General features: G+C 39.2%; 1 protein-coding gene across 4 annotated transcripts in view; it reads right to left on the bottom strand.

Annotated features, from left to right (window-relative positions):
- The window catches only part of ASPH (aspartate beta-hydroxylase), a 224,800-nt gene extending 202,609 nt beyond the window's left edge, over positions 1 to 22,191 (bottom strand). For 3 of the 4 annotated variants that reach the window (XM_045560959.1, XM_045560960.1, XM_045560962.1), the window contains exon 1: positions 21,851 to 22,122. In XM_045560959.1, coding sequence (XP_045416915.1) covers positions 21,851 to 21,968 — 118 coding nt within the window. In that variant the 5' untranslated portion in view covers positions 21,969 to 22,122. Of the gene's footprint in view, positions 1 to 21,850 lie in introns of all 4 variants that reach the window. The other variant, XM_045560957.1, reaches the window with a different exon arrangement.
- Between the last annotated feature and the right edge of the window lie 1,473 nt (positions 22,192 to 23,664).

Here is a 23,664-nt window from a genome sequence, read left to right as displayed (position 1 = left end):
ACAACTTTGCCAAAAGCTGAATAACCACACTTCTGTAGAATAGTGAATCTGAGTTTTCAACCAACTTGGTAAGGTACAAATATTCATTTGTGAATTCCAAAATTCCCTCTCCTAAAGCCACGTGAGAGAGAGGTACTGCAAGAGAATCCCTTGCAGAGACCAAGGATGCCTAGAAGGAGACTGACTTCTCAACTATCAACCAGCAGAGGGGCCTGAGAAGTGAGGAAGGCCTTTCCCCCTCTTCCTCCCAGGCACAGCCCAAAGGCAGACTGTGGGAGAGCACAACTCAATCCTTCCCTCCTGCAGGCCCCTCCCGCCCTGCTGCAAAGGGGAGACAAGAACTTCCACACTGAAAATGAGATCGGATCTAAACCAGACACACTTTTAAAAACAGAGAGTGACTAGGATGTGAAGGAATCTGTCCCAGGGATAGTCAAGAGCCTCTGCTCTCCAGAGCAAAGAGGAGATGAATCTAGCCCAACTGAGCACAATGACTGCAGGCAAACAAAGCTATTTCCTGTTAGTGCCTTGTTGGATAGAGATGGCCAAATAAAATGGCTACAAAATGTGCTGTCACATGGTAAGCTCAACCATAAGAAATTGCCAGTATGTGACCATTTTTTGACCCTAAAAATGGCTATTTCCTATGACTCAAACAATTAACTTATGAATATTTCCCCAATGTTTTATTATAAAAATTTCCCCAAAACACAATAAAACTGAAAGAATTCTTAATACTTAGGTTCTACTACAATATTAACATTTAATGACATTGCTTATGTCATATCTATTCATCTCTCTATATCCATCCATTAATCTACCTTATTTGTATAATGCATTTCAAAGTAAATTGTAGACATCAGTACACACCCCCTAAATAATAATGCAGCTTGTATATCATAGACTATACTCCAACATTTTTTTACAGTTTAATGTAAAGTTTACATAAAATGAAATGTATTAATTTTAAGCATACTACATTCCCTGAGTTTTAACAAATGTACAACTCAAGTCTCTATCAAGATCTAGAACATTAACATGTTCCCTCACGGTCCTTCCCGTTAACATTTCACCCCATCCCCACCCTCAGAGGTGGCCCCATTGTTCTACTATTTTTTGCACAGATTACTTTTTGGAATTTCATAAAAATGGCATCATACAATATGAACTTGTTTGAGGCTCCTCTCCCTCAGCTTTATGTTCCTGTGAGTCACACGTCTTACCTGTAGCAGCAGTTCATTCCTTTTTATGACTGGGCAGTATTCCGCTGTAGGCATATATGAGCGTACATGAATGTAGGGACATATGCGTACAGCTGAGTGATATATACAGAGTACATCAGAGTGTATCCATTCTCCTCTGGGAGAAACCTTGTCACTTCCCATTGTGAACTATTATGAAAAAAGCTGCTAGGAATATGCTCCTGCAAGACTCCCTTGAACACCATATGCCTACACTTCTCCTAGGTAAACATGTAAAAGTGGAATTGCTGGGTCATAGGGCATATGTATACTTAGTATTATAAGACACTGCCAGAATTTTTCACAAAGTGGTTCTACCATTTTATGTATTCACCTAGAATTTGAGTTCTATTGCTCTATAACCTTCCTACCATTTGGTTTATTAATCTTTTTAATTTTAACTTGCATTTCCCTGACAACCCATGATGTTGAACATTTCTTTCATGTGCTTATTAGACATTTATTTTTCTTCTTTTGTGAACTATCTGTTCAAATCATTTTCACATTTGCCTATTTTTATTTAATTGAATTATAGGAATTCTTTGTACTTCCTGAACACCTGTCCTTTAACAGATGCATGTTACAATATTTTCTCCTACTCTGTGGTTTTCCTGTTCATTTTCTTAATGACATCTTCCGTGGATAAAAGTTTTTAATTTTGATGATATCTAAAGTATTAATTTTATATATTTTAAACGTACCACTAAGTTGAAAATTGTTACTTGAAACTTAACAGGGTTTCCATGCCTGACATTCTGAAACATGGTATCTATTTCAGGACTTACCCTACACAACCATTGGATCTGTGACATTCAACCATTAACAGAAGCCTGTTTTTAGCTCCAACCACGCAGAGTGAAAAGGAAGGTCTCAAAATCAGAGGCCAATATGGCAACAAAATTGTCTGCTAGTGGAGGATACCAGAGGGTAAAAGCAAGAGAATTTTGAAAAATTTGAGGAGAATTTTCATTAGCTATGATGAGTCAAAAAAATTTCTAAGCTAGTCATCAAAATTCAACTGGATAGAATCAGTCTTATTCTTCTGTCACCCAAAAGCCAGGGCAACACTTAAAACCCTTGACTTCTTTAAAAAATTAATTTGTGTTTTGTTTTTATATTTTCTCAATATTTTATTTTGAAACTTTAAAACAAATGTACAGTAAGAAGATTAGTGTAATGAAGCACTTGTATACCCTATACCTGAATTTACCAATTATTAACATTTTGCCACATTTGCTTTGTTTACATGTATGCACACATATATTTTTCTTTCTTTCTTTGTTCTTATCCCTCCCCCAGAAATAAAATTAAAAAAAAAATTCTCACCTCATCTAACACACTCTTCTGCTGGACTCTACTTGGAAAATTCTGTGGGCTGGGAATTAGCACAATATTTTGTGAAAGTTCCTTGTTTTATGGGCCTCAGTAAGATGAAATTAATGAATGAAGTATATTACCTCTCATGTCCATTCCAATTTTAAAAATTCATGATTCTTATTCTTAAAAACCTTAACTTCTAAAATTAAATTACCAGACAGTCAAAACAGGAAAAAAATAAAAGTTTCTCTTTACTGTGATTTTGATCCTATTCATCTCATAAAATCTTTAGAAAAATCACAAAAAGCAACATATTATACAGGAAGGCATATAGTTTACCTGTGAGACTTTGTAGGAAAAAATATATTTTAGTAATTAAAGAAAACTTATAAAAATTTTTATATAATAGAGATATGATGAATCAAGGTTAGATGAGCAGTTTGGTAAATTATGAAAATGTGAATATGGACTTTATATTAGGTAACAATAGTAAACCAGTGTTAAATTTCCTTAGCGTGATAATCACACTGTGGCTAAATAGAAACATATCCTTGTTCATAGGGAAAACATGAGGAAGAATTTAGGGGTAAAGTATCTTGATTTAATTTTGAAATGGTTCAGCAGCAAAAAAAAAAAAAAAAAAGACAAGTATGAATGTGTCTAGAGAAGTAGAATGCAAACACATCAAAATGCTAACAACTGGTAAATCTAAATGAAGAAAACATTATTCAGCGTACTTCGCTTGTAACTGTCTTGAAGACTTAAATTTTTCAAATTAAAAATCTGGAAAAATACAGATTTCCAGGTCTAAAGAATGGGAATCTCCAGAGGTAAGGGCTAAGAATCTGAAATGTTAAAAACTTCCCAGGTTCATTCATGATTGGATTCTAGATAAGTCAAAAAAAAAAAAAAAAAGCTACCAGTTCTAGGGATGCTTCTAGAGATAACTAGAAAAATCTGAATATGAAGTACATTTAGACAATACAGTATTGATGTTCAAGTTCTTGGGTTTGAGAACACTGTTGTAGTTGTGGAGGAGAATGTTCTTGTTGTTAGGAGATAGGTGGGCAACGGAGTTAGGTGAGGGACACACGATGACAACATCCTACTTTCACAGAGAAACCAAGAAAGCCAAAAACAGACAAAATGACAAAGACAGACAGCAAATGCGACAAAATGCTAACAGTTGCCAAAGCCAGGTGAAGAGTATGTGAGTCTCCATGTACTAATCTTTTTGCTGTCATATAGGTTTAAAAGTTTCAAAATTAAAAGCTTAAAAAATATCAAAAATAAAAACAAAAATAAAATGAGGTTTTTTTTAAAAAAAGAAGATAAAAGAAGTCAAGGATCAATCTCTTAAGCCAGGCCTGAAATACCAAATCAGCCTCTGAGACCCAGGCTCCACCTGACCTCCCCTACATACAACTTCTGCTCACACATCTCCAGCTGCTTGCTGAACATTCTCGAGTGGATGTCCTGAGTTTTGGCTCAGATTCAACTGGGAGAATAAATCTAACTTCTCCACCACATGGAAATCGTTCAGACTCCTGGGATATGGTGATGCCCCCAGGAGGGTTCTCCTTTCCCTCACAGTGGGGTTAACACAGCCTCACCCAAGCACCAAAAGATGCTCTCCTCTGAGCAACCTCCATCACTGTCTCCCTCCTAACCCGCAGGCCCACAACTCAAACCTCTACCCCATGTGCAGTCCAACCGAAACCATGGGATCTGCACCCCCAACTCTAGTCACTAATAACATTAACTACCGAACGGGCCTTTTTGCTTAGCCACATCATGCAGGCAACTCCCTGAGACTGCAAGCAATTAAAAAAAAACAAAAAACAGAACAAAACAAAAAAAACTAGGCCTCTTTAAAAACTGCAAATACTTACTTCAAACCTCTTTCATTTTATCCTCTGCAGTGAATTCGCTTTGCAAAACTGTGTTAACCATGTTCAAGTCCATCAGCTCAGCCTGGGCCATTCTTTTACACAGAATCTCCTTCCCTCCGGGTACTAGATTTCCCTCACAGCTTTGTGCCAAACACAATTTAATAAGCATTAATTGGACAGGTTTCTCTTGAGGGTGACATCAACCCATTACATCAGCACTCTGGGCACAGTTCTACCATCAGCTACGATTCAAGCTGTGCATATGACCAATGTTTACCATCTCAGGCACAGGGAGATTTTCAGAGATGGTGTTAAATGCCTTGGCAAAGTCAGGATAAATTACCAGATTGTATCCTGACCTGCTAGTCTACAGAATGCATAAATAATTTTTTTTAAGTAACCTGTACTCAGTAAACCTGTGGTGTGTCCTAGTGTTCACGGCTTTCTTTTCTAAGCATTTAAAAATAATTTTTAATTCTAAAATTTGCCTAGGATTGCCATGAGACATCAGTTTATAGTTGCTCTGAATTTATCTTTCTTTCCTTTAAGAAAAATGGGACATTTGTCCCTAGAGTGTCCTTGCAATCTCTTCTAATTTTTGTGATTCCCCAAAGGTTAAATACACAGGAAGCTGTATTTGGGGTTTGGAGACTTCTGAAAAGCCTCAGCCCTTCTTCATCTTGGTCTTCTATTCCCTGCTCCTTGATCACGCACACCTCATTCACTCCACAAATACTTTCCACTCTGCAGCCCACCTGACGGCAACTTTCCCAGAGGCGGGCACTAGGTTTTGCTGCTGTGTCCTCTCACTCCTGAGCAGAGCTTGGAACACAGCAAGTGCTCACTCCTCTCACTGGACAGTTTATGCCTCATCCCCACAACAATCTAGATGATAAACATAAATTATTTTTGTACCATCTCAATGACAAAGCAACCCCAACCTACACGAGTATTTCAAACACAAACCCACACAACATCGGAAGGAAGGCCACACTGGGTGAGGAGCAGGAGCGGCCGGGGCAGGTGCAGCTGGTGCTCCGTCAGCTTCATCAGACTCGGCTGCCTGTCTGTGCTTCTCCTTCCAACGTGCCCCAATCCAAGCCAATGTCACCGCCATGTTCAGAGCTGCCCCCTCGCCCTACTCTCCCCGACTCATGGTGCTCTGGACCCCCTCCACAGCCCTCCCTCAGCCCCAGCTTCACCAAATGCACCCCCACTTTCCCCTGGCTGAGGTCAACCATCAACAGAACAAAAATGACCAAGCACCCCACTATCTGTGCTGACAGGCAGGAAACTGTTTCCGACGATGGTCTTTTGGCTGTGTTCCAGAATAAACTAGTCTGCTGCCAAAGGTTCACAGGAGTATGGCCCCAAAAGGATCTGACTAGCTGCAAAGGCTGAACTCTTCGAGCTTTACGCAAGTTACAGAGAAGCCAACGTTCCGGCGGGCAGCACAGGTACGCTGTCCAGGCGCTGTGCTGACCAGGGCACGGTGCCTCCGCTGTGGCAGTGGTTAAAGAGTTTTAACACCATCTTGCATTGCTCTACATGGAGCATTTCTGGTCAACACAAAATTCAGATCAGCAACACAAGGCACTTCCAGCTCTGTAGGCTAACATGGATTGTAAGACATAAAGATCTTAGAATGGCAAATTTTAAATGGCTTTCATGGTTTTCTCTATGCACCAGAATATTCATTCATCCAGAAATTACTATTTAAACCCCTACACTGTGGTACAGCAATGAACAAGAGAGCCCACCTAGCTTACAATCCAGTGTAGGAGAAAAATAAAAAGGCAATTAAAATTCACTTTGGTAACTACTATGGCAGGGTAAAAGGGTATATGGGACAATACAGATAGAAATAATCATTTGGGGAGAATCATGATGTGGAATTTTAAAGACACAGCATTCTAAGGTAAGTCTGTTCCCAACTATTCTTTACAAATGTTAGCCTTGTTCACTTAATAGTTTTATATTTTTTAATCAAAACTCACATACTTTAATCTTATGTCAAAGAAGAAATAGTCTTAATTCTTACAAGAGAATTTTAAAAGACAAAGCCAAAAACAGGGGGAAAAAATTTAGCAAATTACTCCATACTTCAGTATTCACAGAAATAATTTTAGCCTATCTTTGAGTCATGTTTAAAAATAAAGTAAGGGGAAAATCTAGATCTTACAAAGTAAGTAGTGCTTCTCTAATTTCACAAAAACCCAGAACAAATAAAATGTCTGCTTCTGCCCAACCTTCTTCCCAATCACAATAACTAACTAGGGATGACAGAGTATTGGGAATGCCTCTCATGGCGTCAGAACAGCATCTTAAGCTTGCTGTGTGGAAGCTACTATTAATAACATGGTGCCTAAGCAGTACCTATTACTTAACAGACTTGACCTATTTAAACAATTCTCTACAGTAATGAAGTATACACATTCATAATAATTTTGCTTTGTCTTTAATTCTAATGCTTATAAACATCAACAGGGCTTTTGATCTGTGCTCTTGTCCATAACATAAACCTTAAAAAAACAAAAAAAGACCTACCCATGAAACACGTTAACTTGTGAGTACTTACTACATTCAAGGAAGTGCAAAAAAAATAAAAACACAGCCACCCTTATCCCTTATCCTCAATGTCCTTTTGGCCTAGTAGAGGGAAATATGATACCTATATTTGTTCATTCCAACAGATATTGAATAACTTTTTGTGTACTGAGTACCTACTAACAGTATTGATTATTGAGCCCCTACTATGTCCAGGCAGTCATTTCAGCACTAGAGATAAAAAGAAACCAAAATATGGGAGTTACCTATATCAAACATTAGCAGTAACCTTCCCAGGTTAGCAAACTATGGCCCACCTCCTGTTTTCTGTATGGACCAAGTGCTAAGAATAGTTTCACTTTTTAAAACAATTGAAAAGAAATCAAAGAAGAAAAACTCAAATTTCAGTGCCCTTAAATAAAGCTTTATTGGAACACAATTGTACCCATCTGCTCACCCTATTGTCTATAGTTGCTTTCATGCTACAATAGCAGAGTTGAGTAGCTGCCACAGAGATTGGATGGCCAGCAATACCAACCCCTGATCTAAACTATCGTGGTAATCCCTCTGCAGCCCGGTTCAGACAGGCAGGCCTAAGCCAATATGAACCAATGAGAAGCAGGGAGTCTGCTCTACATATAAGAGAAAAAAAAGCCCCTTTTCTTCTGCTAAATGTGAACAAGGAAGTACACAATCCCAACTGCCACTGGCTGCCACCTTGGACCCACAGGGGAACCAGCCTTAGGTGGCACCTATTCTGAGAGTAAGTAGAAAAGCAGGAGGACTGTGAGTCCCTGAGGACATTTCATGCCATTGATCATACCACGTCTGATCAGCCCTACCTCTAATTTTCTTTTTAAATGAAATAAATGTCCTAGTTACTTATGTGAGTTTGAGTCTAGTGTCGTTCCTAACATAGATGGTGCCCTTACAATCAAGCAGGAATGAATGACAACAAATCATTACAGTACAAAACAAAGTATCTGTTTTGTTCAGAGTAATATCATCACCACCTCATATAATAATTGTATCTACAAAACACGATGAGCAGTCACTTTGCAGTCAATCTTCATAATTGTAAGTTCTCCATGACTTTAAAGATGAAGAAGGATGTAAAGATGTTTACAGAGGTTTGATGACTTACTCAAGGTTCAAAAATTAGTAAGCGGCAGAGCTAGTACTCAGGTCCAGTTCAGTTTGATGCTGTTTTGTTGCCTAATAGCATGATTGGCTCACACTTTCATCTGCCAAAGGAACCGTATCACCAAAACGGTGAAGTTCTATAGAAGAATACAGTGGGGGTGGGGAAGCGAGGTTACCAAACCCAGTCCATGGGGATGGAGGGAGAGAGTAAGGAAGATCTGACGAGGGAACTGAATCCTGAAGGATAATACAAAGGTCAGATGAGAAAGGCAAGGCAGTGAGTGGTGCTAGAAGAAGAGACAGCCTGAACAAGCCGAGGCCAGAGTGATTTAATATGGTGGGAGCAGCAACACAAAGAGGACAAGGCTAGGAACCGCTAGGGGCAGGGAGAACATAAGAACCTCCTACACCATGCCAAGGAATCTGAACTACACCTTGAACACTTTGTGGAACTACCTGGGGTTTTCAAATAAAGAAGTGGACATGATCTAACTTCCACTTCATAAAGACGGCTCTGACAGATGGATGAAACAGGACCAGCTAGGAGTCATCTAACCACCAATGAGAATCTGAAATGTTCAACTAAAGGAGCTCTAGAGTCAGACTTAGGGTTTAACTCCAGTTTAGATTTTTACTAGCTCCATGATCTTTCACAAGTGAGTCTCTCTAACCTTCCATTTCTCCATCCAGAAAAAGAGAATTTAGAGAGTTACTGTGAGAATCAAATACCAAAACAGAAAGAAGTACACAATATCTGACATATAGTTAGCACTCAGTGGTAGCTGCTTTTTTTCCCTAGTATTGTTAGTATTTAAGTCTATAGCTCAGGAGTGCAATGGAATTAGGGGCCATGAAAAGGTAGTAGTTAAAGCTATGGAGAGTGTGCAGCATGAGATTGGAAGGCGGCCAACCAAAAAATCCTGGGAAGATTATCATTTAAGGAGTAGATTTTAAAAAAACAACAAGAAGAGCCCAGTGGATTTAGGATTAAGTCTTAGTCTCTGTTGACTTTGGCCAGAAATACTTGAAGGGAAGGAGAGAAGAAAAGGAACCTGTACTACTCTACTTCTTCCATTAAGTGAGAGACTAAAGCAAGGGGTACATGCTGTAGGAGGGGGTGGAGAAGGAGAGCTCCGCGGGAGAAGATACGCGACAGCTCAAGGTCCATAAGAAAATGGTGTCCTAGGCCAGGTGCGGTAGCTCATGCCTGTAATTCCAGCACTCTGGGAGGCTGAGGCAGGAGGATCACTTGAGGTTAGGAGTTTGAGACCAGCTGAGCAAGAGCGAAACCATGTCTCTACTATAAATAGAAAAAATTAGCCAGGCTTGGTTGCGCGCCTGTAGTCCCAGCTACTCAGGAGGCAGAAGGATTGCTTGAATCTAGGAGTTTGAGGTTCCTGTGAGCTAGGCTGATGCCATGGCACTCCAGCCTGGACAACAGATCAAGACCCTGTCCCCTCCCCGCAAAAAGCCGATATTCCCTAGAAAATGGTGTCCCAGTCCACTGTGGGCTCCCTCAGAGAGGCTCAGCACTCCTGCCCCAGCCTGTGCTTCTCCCTTGGGTGGGTGGGGACCCAAAGGTCCCTAATAGCTGTGACTGCCAAGATTTTAAGTTCTAACTGTGATGCTGGCTCACCACTACTTACCCACCAGCCTCTTGGGCCTCCTCCTGAGTCCAAAGAAAGAAAAGGAGTTTTACTGAACTACACAGAGTAAAGATGTGCCCCAAAAGCTCCGTTGTTGGGTATTTTCATGTCCAATTAAAGCAATCACTCCTCAAGAGTCTCAACTGCACTGGCTTTTGTAGCCATTGTAGGCCCTCAATCCTGTCTACACACGAGGGGGTTAATCAGCCTCAACTCAGTCGGCTCTCAATGTCGTGTGACTCAAAGGCCAACCCACGGCCATCATACAACAGACCAGGGAGCTCTTAAAGGATGCCTTCTGGTTTCTCTGCAAAATGAGAGGAAGCCATTTGCCAAAATTGAAAGAGAAAAAGCAAGGTATTGGCTCAAAGAGTTAAAGATGTGAAACAGCTCGTGTTAAAAAAGCGGGTAAGTAAAAACTAAGAACACACAGAAATATCACAAGATACTGGTGAAGGACCAGCTAAGGAGGAAGGTCTTGAATGTACCCAGTTTATTTCAAGTTTATTCCAAATCAGTACCTACTTAAGCTAGTAAATTGTGCTCTTTTACTCAATCTTACTCTACCCTTATTCATTCTAAATGTCTCACTGATCACAAGAGAATTCTAAAAGTTACCTTGGGGTCTTATCAACACAAATAGTCCACTACCTCTAGAAGAAAACATAATAAATACAAGTGGCTTAGTAGCTTTGCACCTTCATATATATTAATTTCATCTTTAAAATATTCTATCTCTATAGTAACACAGAGCAAATACGTAACTGAAACATTGGGCTATGTTCGCACATAAATCTACTAGTACCTCTGGAGAAGCCATAGAACCTGTCACTAATTGAGTCTTGAATCTGTGCCGGGTACCCGAGGCCTCCAGGTATTATATATTTACTGGTAACAAATAAATAGACTGATTTGCTAAAAACCACAAAATAATCAAACAAATCTTAAGGTTCAAGAAATAAGCATTATGTTTTGTTCATGAAAACAATAAGCTCCATTCTGAACAAAGCAATACATCTAGTGCTAGTCACTACCATTTAAGGAGGAAAATGGGCACCAGATCAAGTTAATCAAACTAAATGGCCAGTATTAAATGGCTTACTTTCTCACAGATACTAGAATATTCCACCTATTTTATAAAGAGAGACTTTTCACTTTAATAAACTCAGCAAAAATGCTTAGTGTCTAAGAAACAGCTAAAACTTTAAAAAAGCTTATTATTTAGCGATTTTTAAGAGTATTTTTACTTTATTGCCAGGGAATAACAGGCATGCAATGGCTATATTCTGTTTACAAGAGGTACAGGTAAAAGCATACACAACTGTTTGTACGTTTAAAACTTCAAAAGACAAAAAGTTTTCATAAAATATAACTTACTCTACAAAAAAACGGAAAACCTAACTTAGCCAACCTGACTCAAGAAGAAACAGAAAATTTAAATAGTCCCATAAATATTTTAAAAGCAAAGCAGTTTTCCCTGAGACCCACACCCCACCCAGTGCAGGATAAAAATGACAAAAAGGTTCAGATGAGTTCTGCCAAATAACTACTCCAAATCAAACTATTCCAAAGAACAGAAAAAAAGAGGAAATACTCTTAAATTCATTTATGCAGCTAGAATAACCTTGATAACAAAACCAGAAAAGAAAATTTCAGGTCAATTTCACTCATGGATATATTCACTAATCCAATAATACTGAAAAATATTTATAAATTCCCTAGGTTAGATTTTTTCCAGAAATGTAAAGGTGGTTTTAAATTACAATGTATATTATTATAATTTACCAATTAAATATGGAAGAACAAAAAAACCACATATATAATCTCAACAGATGCAGAGAAAATACACAGTAGTAATTATAATTCCTACACTAAGGCAAGGAAGTGAGAGAAGAGGAGGAAGGGGCACAGGGGGAGGGAGGAGAAGGAAGGGAAGACAAAGGGAAGGAAATGACAGACATGTCCAGCAAAAACACAGATGCAAAACTGTGGACAAAATATTAGCAAATAAAGCAATATATAAAAAGGATAATTCATCTTTACTGAGTAGGGCTTTGATGAAAAAAAGGATTTGAAAAAAATTCTCAATCCAGAAATACAAAAGAATGCCACAATCCAATAAAGAGCATCTATAAAATACCTAGAGTCACCTATTCTACTTACTTACCAAACACTTTACCACTAAAATCAGGAAAAAAGCCAGACTGTCTACTGTCATCACCTGTATTCAACACAATACTGGAGGTCCTAATTAGTGAAGTAACGCAAGAAAGACTGGAAAGGAGGTGAGACTGTCTCTATTCACAAGTGACATGATGTTTACATAGAAAATGCCAAAGAATATATTCCCCTAAAAACTCCTAAAAATGAATAAATGAATTTAGCAAAGTACATGATATAAGGTACAAGTATCAGTTCTATGTCTATATAATAGCAGCAAATGGCAAAGTAAAATTTTTAAAACTATGACTTAACAATAGCATCAAAAAGCATAGAATATTTAGAAAAATATTTAGCAAAACATATGTAAGATCTCTGCACCAAAAACTACAAAACAAGGCAGAAAGCAATTAAAGACCTAAATAAATGAAGAGATACATCATCACCATGGAGTGGAAGACACAATCATCAATGGGATTGTTAATTCTCCCAAACTTGGTCTACACATCTAACATAATTCTAATCATAAATCCAAGCATGCTATATTCTGTAGAAATTGACAAGCTGATTCTAAAGTGTATACAGATATACAAAGTACTTAGAATACTCAGAGCTATGTAAAAGGATCAACAAAGTTGGAGGATTCACACTACTTGGTTTTAATAATAACTACACAGCCAGAGTAATCAAGACTGTGTGGGTACAGGAATAAGGACAAACAGATGACAAAAATAAATAAATAAACCAGAATAGGGAGCCCAGAAATAGGTCTATACTTACACTGCCACGTGCTTTGTGACAGAGGCACCAAAAGCAATCCAATGATGAAAGCAAAGTCTTTTCCAGAAATGGTGTCATAACAACTGAAAATTCATATGGAGAAACCTAAACCAAAATTAATTTGAGAAGGACCAGAGACCTAAATATGAAAAATAAAACTATAAAACTTGTAGAAGAAAATATAGGAAGATAGGTTTATGATTTGGGAAGAAGAAAAGTTTCTTAGGATACAGAAAACAAAACAGAAAAGAAAAAATAAAGTAAATATCAACATTAAAAATAAGAAAATGAAAAGGTAAGTTACAGATTGGGAGAAATATTTGCAATATATATATCTGAGAGGAACTTCTATCCAGAATATATAAAGCATTACAGCTCAATAACAAAAAAAAGAGGAAAAAAACAATTAAAAAGTGGCAAAAGAGCAAAAGAGCAACTTCACAAAAGAAGATAATGGGTATGGCCAATAAGCCCAAGAAAAATGCTTGACATCATTAGTCATCAGGGAAACGCAAATGTAAACTGCAATGAGAAGCCACTGTACACAGAATGGCTAAAATTAAAAAGACTGACAACACTGCATATTGGTAACATATGTAAACAACAACCAGAATTCCCACACGTTGTCAGTAGCAGTGTAAAATATATTGTACAACTGTTCTGTAAAAATTTGGCAGTTTTTGTAATAAAACTAAACATATACCTACCCTATAGCCCAGTAATCCTTCTTAGTTATTTGCTCAAGAGAAATGAAAACATATGTCCAAAAAAGAAAAGGTTTCTGTAATAGTCATAGAATTTTCTTCATGATAGTTCAAAACTAGGAATAGCCCAGCTGTCCATCAGTAAAATAATGGATAAAAAACTGTGCTACAAGTCACACAATGGAAGACTACCTCGCAATAAAACAGAACAAGGGACTGATACACAACAACATAAATGAACTTCAAAAATATGCTGAGTGAAAGAAGCCCTTACATAAAAAGAACCTGCAAAAGAAAGTTTCAGAACAGGCAACAGTAATGTATGGTCAAAAAAATTAATATGATGGTTGTCTCTGATGGCAGAGGTGGGGGCAAGGAAGGGGCTTGAGAGAACTTTCTGAAGTGATGGAAATACTCTCTATCTTGATAGGTTGTGAGTTTCACAGTTGGACACAGTTATAAAAACTCCTCAAATCACACACTAAAATTTGTGGAATTCACTGTGTGAAAATTTTACCTCAGAGGGAAAACAAACAAATGTTGAGCTACAGTTAATGACAGGCATGCGTAAATGTTTACGAGAGTGAGGCATACTGATTTCTATAACTTACTTTGAAATGCAAAAAAGAATATGATTAATTGACTGTTGGATATTACATAAAGCAAATATATCCAGATGTTACCCTCAGTAGAATCTAGGTGGTGGGGTCATTGTAAAATTCTTTCAACATAGATACATATTTTTAAATTTTCATAATAAAATGTTGGTTAAAAAGACTATCAAAATTATTTTTGAAATATAAAGTACTTGGACTAAATCTAATAAAAGATGTGCATGAGTTTTGGGTAAAATTATAAAAATTGTAAGACTTAAATAGAAAAATTACACTATGCTCATATATAGAAAGATTTAATATTATAAATGTGTATCTGTGTCAAATTGTTCTATAAATTCAATACAATGCCACCCAAAATACCCAAATATTTTTCATGAAACTCAATAAGCAAATTCTAGCATATGGAATATAAAAAAGTGTTAAATCAGCAAGGACAATGGTGAAAAAGACAAAATAGAAGGACATGTCCCATCAGATACTTACTACAAAGCTCTAGAGAGCAACTCAGTTAGGTGCTGCCCCTACATGCCTGGAACAAAGTAGAGCCCCACATATTTATACACAAGAAATGATACTGAAGATTAGTGTAGAAAGAAGACATCAATTAGTGGCACAGGACGTTTTCATTATCCATGTTTTTAAAATACTGAATTAAATCCCTATTCACAATATATATAATAAAATTCTATACCTGATAGTTCAGAGATATACATGTGAAAAGGCAAAATTTCAGATCTTTCAGAAGAAAATAAGAGAATGTTTTATGATCTCTGTGTTACTAGAAAGGATGTATTAAATAAAGCACAAAGGCATGAACCGTAAAGTAGAAACTTAAAAATGTATTATTAATACATTAAAATCTTAAAATTCTGTTCAAAATATACCACAGAAAATGACAATGTGAATAATCAGACTGTGAGAAGCCCTTTATCATACAGATACTCAAGAAGTACAGGATGTAGAAAGAAATTCTACAAATCAATACTACAAATACAAAACAAACAATAACAAACAGAAAAATACAAGAGTGTTGAAGGCAACATTGCTTGAAAGAAAAGAAAACCAAAGTGGCTTTCGACAGCAGGATGGCTAAATGAAAAGTGGCACATTCATACAGTGCAGAACTATGTATATATGAAAATAAAGAACTAGAGTTTGGAGGAATTTCAAACAAATGGTGTCAAACTGCTTTGCCAACTAAGATCCTATTCACAAAACTTTTAACACATGCTAAATAAGTGTGTGTGTGTGTGTGTGTGTGTGTGTGTGTATACATATTTCTATACATAGGAATATAGATACACTTTCTAAGCAGTTTTCAAATATATTGTTTTAACAATAGGTACATTTTACATGTATGGATATATAATGTGTAATGTCCAATGTAACATTATATAATACATTTTATTTTGTGCATATATTATTATTATAAAGACTATCATAAAATATGTAAGAATGGGTGGGAAGGAATGCCACAGAAGAGGAAAATCGAAGAATCTGATAATGTTTCACTTCTTCATCTATATGATAGGTACATGGGTATTCACTATATTACCTTTTATATCTATTTACAGGTCCTAAGTATGTAATATTTCAAGAAGATATGGTTTTAAGGAGCAGCACATGGAAATATTTTTATTCTAGAAGTTAGAAAAGGCTCTCTGCCAAAAAGCAAGTCCATTGAATAATTTACAAAACTAGGATTATAGGCATGAGCCTATAATCCTAGCACTTTGGGAGGCCAAGGTGGTAGGATCACTTGAGGCCAGGAGTCTGAGGTTGCATTAAGCTATGATGACACCACTACACTCTAGACTGGGTGACAGAGCAAGACCCTGTCTCCAAACAAACAAACAAAAAAAAAATTTGATTCAAAGAATTGAAAAGTTGAAAAGTAAAGTTAAACACTAGTTTATTTTCAACAAACATTTATAACACAGATTTTTAAGTTCATGTAAAAAAAAAATTAACTGCTCCTAAATAAAATTTACATGTGAACCTAAGATCAAAAAGAAGATTTCCAGTATACCACTTCAAAAAAAAATTGAAATCAAAAGCAGACTGTAAAAGATAGGAGGGGAAAATGTGTATAACAGCAGTATAGTAAACCAGAAACAATTTATAGACAGGACAGACAACAAAATAGCAATGAGTCTACATCGTGGCATGGTAGAATGAATGGCTGTCAGACCTGCGTAAACACAATGCTGGCTGTGGAATAAAATTATTTTATCAAACAATATTTTCCTGCTTTAAAATTAAGACTGATCCTTGCTGGCTTCCATACAGAATGAGTCACTGGGTTACCCGTGTGGTCACACAGGTAGGAGGGAAGTGCTGGCATTTCTCCAAGTACAGCAATAGTGGTTTCCACTACCAGGACTGTCCATGAGGAACGCTGTTATAACTGGACAACGCCCCCTACCCCACCCCAATTTGATTCACTGACCCTCGCTGCCCTAGAGCACAGAAAGACGATAACAGTCACACAGGGCAAGCCACCTGGATCGCACAGGGAGCCAAAGAACAGCCCAGATCCTTCAAAAGATCTTCTGCAACTATTATTGAAAACATTTATCACCAAATGAGCTCAAAATTTCCCTTAAATCTAATAGGTTATCTAGAACAAATTTGTCCTTAGCTGTCATCAATGTGATCAGAATTAAATTACATTCAGCGATTTGCCATTAAAAGATAACCACATCAGTTAAAGGTAACCAAGACACATCCCTGAAAACAGCAGAACAAATGCCTGAAGCATCCCTCATCTTAGAGGAATAAAATAATAAAATTTTTTTAAAAACTAAAGATGACTGACAAGAAAATACCACCTTGGCTCCTAGCAGCACCAGAAGAAAGTAAAAAGGTTAAAGCTCTGGACTCCAGAATATACCCTTACAGTGGTACACGGGGAGGTAAGAAGAAATGAACACCCTGAATCTCTAGTCCTCTAATAGAAATAGCCAGGACTGCAGCCCAAAGCAGACACACACTCACCCAGAGACGTGTGTGCAGTGCAGAGCGGATGCCAGGGTAGCACACACTGCAGCCAATAAACCAGCTCCTGCACCTCCACAGCTCCTGACAGAAGGCTGACGCTTTTCCCCAGAAATTTGACTAAGCTGTAGATAGGTTCTATGTCCATAAAGGCTTTATCAAAGGGAGATTCATTAAAAAACATTTTTATACCTTGGTACAGAATGAAGTCAAAGCACTTAGAAGTGATGTAGAAGTATCCAAGAGTCAAACTAAGTTGCATATTTTCATGATGTTGCAACAGTGGCTGGAATAGCATCAAAAGACTAAAATGTATCCGAGCCCTGGTAATATAAAATGTTACAGACCCCTGAGCAATCAGAGGGCAAATCAGCAACTTGAGGGCTAAGGGGCAAATAAATACTTACAACCCCTCCCCCCAAAGCAGACAGAAATGTATCAGGGGGACCCAAAGACACAGTATAAGCACTACCTCAAAAGCATCCATATTATTTAAAGTACAGAAGCTATCAAATATAAAATAAATATTATCCAATAAATCATTCAAAAAATTTCAAGCATGCAATGGCCTGCTTAGATCTACAGTTTTATATTCTCCAAAGTTTTGCATTCACCCCTATCATTAGAAGCACTTTAATGGAAACACCGGAGAAGCATGAAGTCACATGAAATAGGTCTTAGGGCTACTCTGAAAGCAGAGAATAATTCGGTTTGAGGAATCTGGGACTAGAGATTTTGAGCAACTTGCCACACAGTTCTTAAATGAACGTGATCCAGGTCATCAGATTCTTTCTCCCAAACTACCACACCTTTCTGGAGAAAAAGGTTTTTTCCTGTTGAGACCAGAAAGCGCAGAGGTTACATAGCTGATACTAACTAAAAATAGGGTGGAGAGCCTACAAAAGCCTTTATCCAAGTTAGTTTCTTGGTACTTTGCTGAAAATGAAAACCTCATACATTCATTTTCTAATAATCTCTATGACTCAGGTGATTTAAAAGCACACTAAAACACAGATCTTTCTTTCACTTCCCCAGCCAACCAGAGGTTAACTGGTCTTTTAGAATTGTGTTCATGAACCCCCTCAGCACATTTTTTAGTACTTGGTTTCATATGATCTGGCCAGGCTCGATAAAATGCTGTTCAACTGAACACAAAATAGACAATTCTTGTTGAGGAAGAATTATGGCCTTCCTATCTTTTCATCCTAGGATGAGTAATGGAAGATTAAGCAGCTGCCCCTAACTGATAGTCTCTGGGTAAAGAAAGGAAATTTCACTAGGGCCCCTCCATGTAAGGGCTGCAGAATGCAACCAGCAGTGAACTGCACCTGTTAGTTACTTAATAATCTAGGCAACACTGAAAGAAAAAATTAAAAAAACTGAGAAGTGTTTTTCTAAATGATTAATACCCATAAAATGAATCTTTGAATATTCCGTTTTACAGAATTATATTTTATTCTAATTAAGCCTAAATAAAAAGGCTGGTTGGGATAAATTCTTACCACTAAATTTCAAAATCTACTGTTAGAGACCTTGAGAGAATTAAAAAGCAGTAGTAGCTAAGAGTTTTTAAGTAATTGTCCATCAGTATTTTTGAGTATGTACAGATTGGTTAAATAATATTTAATAGTAATAAAACTAATCGCTGTTATGTAACCTGAAGCTTCAAATTGAAGGGGGAGGGAAGTGTTCTACAGTGACACCTACCGGTCAAGCGTAATACAGTAGCAGGACACTCACACAAAATAAACAGGCAGACAGAAAGCATGCTAGAAGATACAAGGAAGGAGTGGGTGAAAGGGAAAAACTAAACCAACAAAAAACATTACACACAGAAGTGTCCAAAAGGACATCATGATCCTTCACCAAAAATTTTCAAATAAATAAATTTGAAAAAAGCTTCTCCTGGTCCCAGTTTGCCAGGCAAATTAAATTCTATATACAAATTAAAGTTAAGATATCTTATTTCTTCATGTTTCTTTTACATTATAAAGAATAAAACTAAAAAAAGTGAAATTGAACTCTGTAGAAAACCACTTTATCATTTCTTAATTTAAGTTGAAGGAAATAAAAGGCAGACACTTGCTTTAAAAATCTCTGTAATATAAAACCCATAATTCCAGCTTCCAAATCACTTTTCAATGAAACAACCACCAAGATAAACAATCTGGCCAGAAAATCACCTTTTCCCTAAAATGCATGCTTCAAAGGACTGGGTCCTTTTTACCCCATACTTTTACACAAAAAATAAAAAATAATAATGTTTAGTACGACCAATGCCATCAACTTCTGATTCTCAGAGCAAACACCTTAAAATACTATGAATCGATGTACTTCTCAAACCAAGATTTTCAAATATACTGTTTCAAACACAATTTTGGTCAAAGGATATTTAACTGATGATATGACAAAAGTGCACTTTTCTTCAATAAGTAAATGTAGTAATGTCATGGAGAGAGTGCCAGAAGGAAATTTGATAATCTAGTTTAACTCCCCATTCCCGTAAAATCTTACATATTAGAGAACCTAAAATTCAAGTAGTATGGAAAAATGAATGACTAACAGAGAACTTGGGTTCTAGTCTTGGTTATTCCAGTGACTAGTTGAGTTTCCATGAACTAAATCACCTTCGATGAACTAGACAATCTTTCTCAGCACTAATTTCCTTATCTATATGATTAGAGCAGGGACCTAGATGGGCCTCACAGTAATGGGACTGCTGAAAATTCTTCAGCTTTTATTTCTCCAGCAGATGGGAATGGTTTGCACAATGTCCACACCTCAACCACTAGATAAACACAGCAATAAAAGTTGGCTTTATCTTTGAGGTATATCCTGCTGTAAGAAAACAATATAATCACACTTTCACACTTCAAGGTAACTGTTCAGGTTAGGATGATGGAAAGAATCCTGGTTTCCATTTCTAGTGCCTTCTACCTGACACACAGTCAGAACACAATATTTACTAAAAAAAAAAATGGCTGCGGAAAAAGAATACTCATTACATAACATGCAGGGCTCCAACATCAACTTTTTGTTCGTTTTTTGTAACATAGGTATTTCTCTCTCTTTTACATATTCTCTCTTTTACATACTATATCTATTTCAAGACAATTATGGATTCAATGTGTAAAATGCTTAAAAGGCTGTGTGGATCTCACATATGGACAGAGCTTGCTCTCAAATGCCTGAGTATGACTGTCAGGATAAATTAACTTAGGTCATAACATTTCCTAAACTTATCATCTGTCTGTTAAAAAGGTTCAAATATTTATTGGTTGGGGTAGAAACATGACACACATTTCCCAATATTAATTCTTACCAGTAACAGACCACATAAAGTGACTTCCTCAGATGCAATCAGTTCTCTACTCAAAAGCACAAAGGATAAAATGGAGCAAACAAATGTTTCACTTGTAAATAGCCACAAAAAACTTTTGAAACAATTAACATTCAAGTCTGTCAGCTTCCTCTGCTTCACACATAAGGCTCACAATGGGCTCTCATTTAGAAATGTTAAAAAGGGTACGCCCAGTCACCTGAGGCAGTTAATCTACCCCTCTCCATGTTAAAGTAACTGACGTTGAAAAACAAGTGAAAAAGGAACAAACTTTTACTTATGTCAAAGGTGAATTAATAAGCTTGCACTGAACTTCAAACTGTTTATCTCTTTCCATTTAGAATACAAATATTAATAGTTCTTAGAATGTAAATGTGTGCAATGGATTTAATTGCATTACTTTCACCATTTAAATTCATACATTCACTAATCAAATATTTATTGAGCACCTATTATGGGACAGGACCATTCTAGGAATTGGGGATAAGAAATGAAGAGGAGAGAATGCGACAAATGCAATACACAAGAAAATAAGAAGATAATTTCAGATAGCGACAAGTGCTGTAATTAAAATAGCTCTTTGAAGCATGATTATAGCTATCTATTTTCTTCATATTTATGACTCCATTACATGCAGATGTCAGCAAAGAGTCTAAACCATTTCAAGTGAAGTTTACAGCTCACATTCAATACACATGTGTCTTCCAGGTTCAATATCCTAAATATGAGTCAAAGGAAGTATAAAAGAAACCGAGAACCACTGAAATATGAGATGAAACAGATTTAAAACATCTGTCCTCAGCTCTGCCGGGTATGCACATAGAGAAGGAAAAAGGTGAATAACCAATCGATTTTTTTTAAGCAAAAAAGGTAAAAATAGAGAAATTTGTCCAGTATTTCATGGCATTCTGTGATATTTTAAAGGCATTTGAAATGCCTGTTAAGAAAGTCATATAAAAGCAAAAACATTTTTGCAAGAACATTCAAATCACTCCCAACTACCCCCCCCCCACTTCACCCGCCCCCACCCCCGGAATATTCTCTCCTTTGAGGTACACTGAAAAACTGCTGGTTGGGCAGGAACTTACTTTCCCTGACTTTGGCTCATTTTCAAACTCCCCCAAAACATGCAAGGCAAAGATAAATTGTTCTCTACTCCCATCTTCAAGTCCACAGTACGCCAAGAAAGAGTCGATCAATGACCTCCATCTCGGCTGCGCCCTGCAGGTGTGGGAACTGCCAGGAAGGGGGTTCCCGACTTGGCCAACACCAGGGCGCGTACCCTGCTCCGCCCGCCAGCCCGGCCTGGCGAGCGCGGCCTCCGCCCCGCGCCCAAAGGAGGAGCGAAGCGGAGGATGAAGGAGGCGCGCGGCGGGACCTGGGGAGATGGACCCGCAGCGCCCGCCGCCGCCCGGGGTCCCACCCCAAGGCCCGGCCCCGGACCCCGGACCCCCAGGGCCTCTGACCTCTCCGGGCCCCGGGGCTGCTGCTGCCTCCACTGCTGCCCGCGCTCGTGCTGCCGCTGCCGGAGCCACTGCTGCTGCTATTGCCGCCGCCGCCCTTGGCATTCTTGCGCGGGGCCATCGCACGCTGCGCGAGGGCTGGCGAGGGCCGGTGGGGACCTCAGTGCGCGGGGGGACACGGCGGGCCTGTGGCCACTGACCGCCGCGGGCGCTGGAGCGGGTGCGGGCCGCGGCTCCTGCGGCAGAGCCCGTGCCTACGCACCGCCCGCCGCGCCTCCGAGGACTTTCACCCGCGTGCCGGTTGCGCGCGCCCGGCCCTCGCGTGCGCCGGACCTGTGACTCCCTCCGGAGGCGAGAGCGCGCGGCTCGCCCGCCCGGCCACGCCCCTTCCCGGCCTCGCCCCGCCCGCTGAGGGCTGAGTGACGGCGGGTGCGAGCCAATCGCAACGGCCTCTATGAGGTGGCGGTACCCTGATGCGCTTCCCCGCCCCCTGCAGACTTGGGGCCGTTCTGGCGCGACACAGCCGCCTGTGAGCGAGGGCGGCTTTTGGCTTTCCCGTCTGTCCCGGTTCTTTGGAACGTGGCAAACGTGGAAGCCGGGAGGGCTCTCGCGAGCGTTGGCGCACCCCGCTCGACCGGGATGGGGGGCGGGGCGCGGCGGGCGGACACGGGCCGCGCTGGGCGGAGCGCGCCGCCCCTTGGCCTGCGCCGGGGGTTCTGTTCGCGTCCGCTTGCCCTACACGCGGGGGAATGCGATCCCGCTTCTTGCGAGAGACGCCTGTTTCTTGTCAGCATTAACGTTAAGACATTTCTGAAATGGTGATATTAGGACTAGTTCAACGCGTAAGCCATAGCAGTCATCCCTTTGGCGTTTTAAGCAGGAATTTACTTCCTTTGTGCCATCAATATTTTCAGAGAATCTTAGTTAAGACATGAAAACGCAAATGTGACACGAAAAGTTCATTTTCTTACCCTGGACGGCACCCTCTATCTGAAATCTCCGTCTGCCAGGCCAACACCTGTAGTCATCTTTCCTCGGTGTCCCAACCATGGGTCGCCTGGTGTGTCCTCACAGAGTGTGCCCCGGCCTGTGCTTCCTCCGAAATCGTAATAGCGTAGTAAAAATGGGCACGAGGATGAACCAGACGAGGACTTGAGGTCAGGGACGTCCTCAGCATCTTTGTGTCACCAATTGCTGATACCCTGCCTGGTGTGTAATAGACAAGCAAGAACTATGTTTGATGATTTGATACATTTGTGTCAATTTCCTAAGAACTCGTCCGCCCCCTATTCTGGATCATGTTTCGTATCACCCCCAGGGAATGTCTCAGGAGGGCTCAGGAACCAGAGAGTGTGGTTGCTGTGTGACATCTGGCTTTATTCCTCTTCTCCAGCCCCCCAAACCACTCACCCCCGCCTCTGGCAGGCTCCCCCGCTCTGCCTCTTCAGCTGCGGTGGCCAGATGCGGCTGAGCACTGCTCAAACGATGCACAGAGCCCACCGAGGGGTGTGCAGCAGTGAGGGGCATGCTCTCTCTACTTTTCGTCAAATAGTGTTAGATGAGGTTGTGGAGGGGAGAGTTCACAGAGTTTTCACTGAAGCAGCTCTTTCAGCTTCTATCTCATCTTCCTCTGCCTCTACATAACCTTTCTGCCATTCAGGCCCCATTACAAGCCCCTATGACATTATTTCGGGGGCGGGGGGCGTTGGGAAGAGTATTGAGCTAAGAAACAAATCTGAGGGAGAGTACTTAATATAAAATAATAATGAGAGCTAAGCTGCAAAAAACAATGCTCTTGGTCCCCAAAATATTTTAAC

This window comes from Lemur catta, chromosome 9 (genome assembly GCF_020740605.2).
Source record: "Lemur catta isolate mLemCat1 chromosome 9, mLemCat1.pri, whole genome shotgun sequence".
Lineage (NCBI taxonomy): Eukaryota > Metazoa > Chordata > Mammalia > Primates > Lemuridae > Lemur > Lemur catta.
Note: the sequence above shows the minus strand (reverse complement) of the source record. Positions and strands in the feature narration are given on the sequence as shown.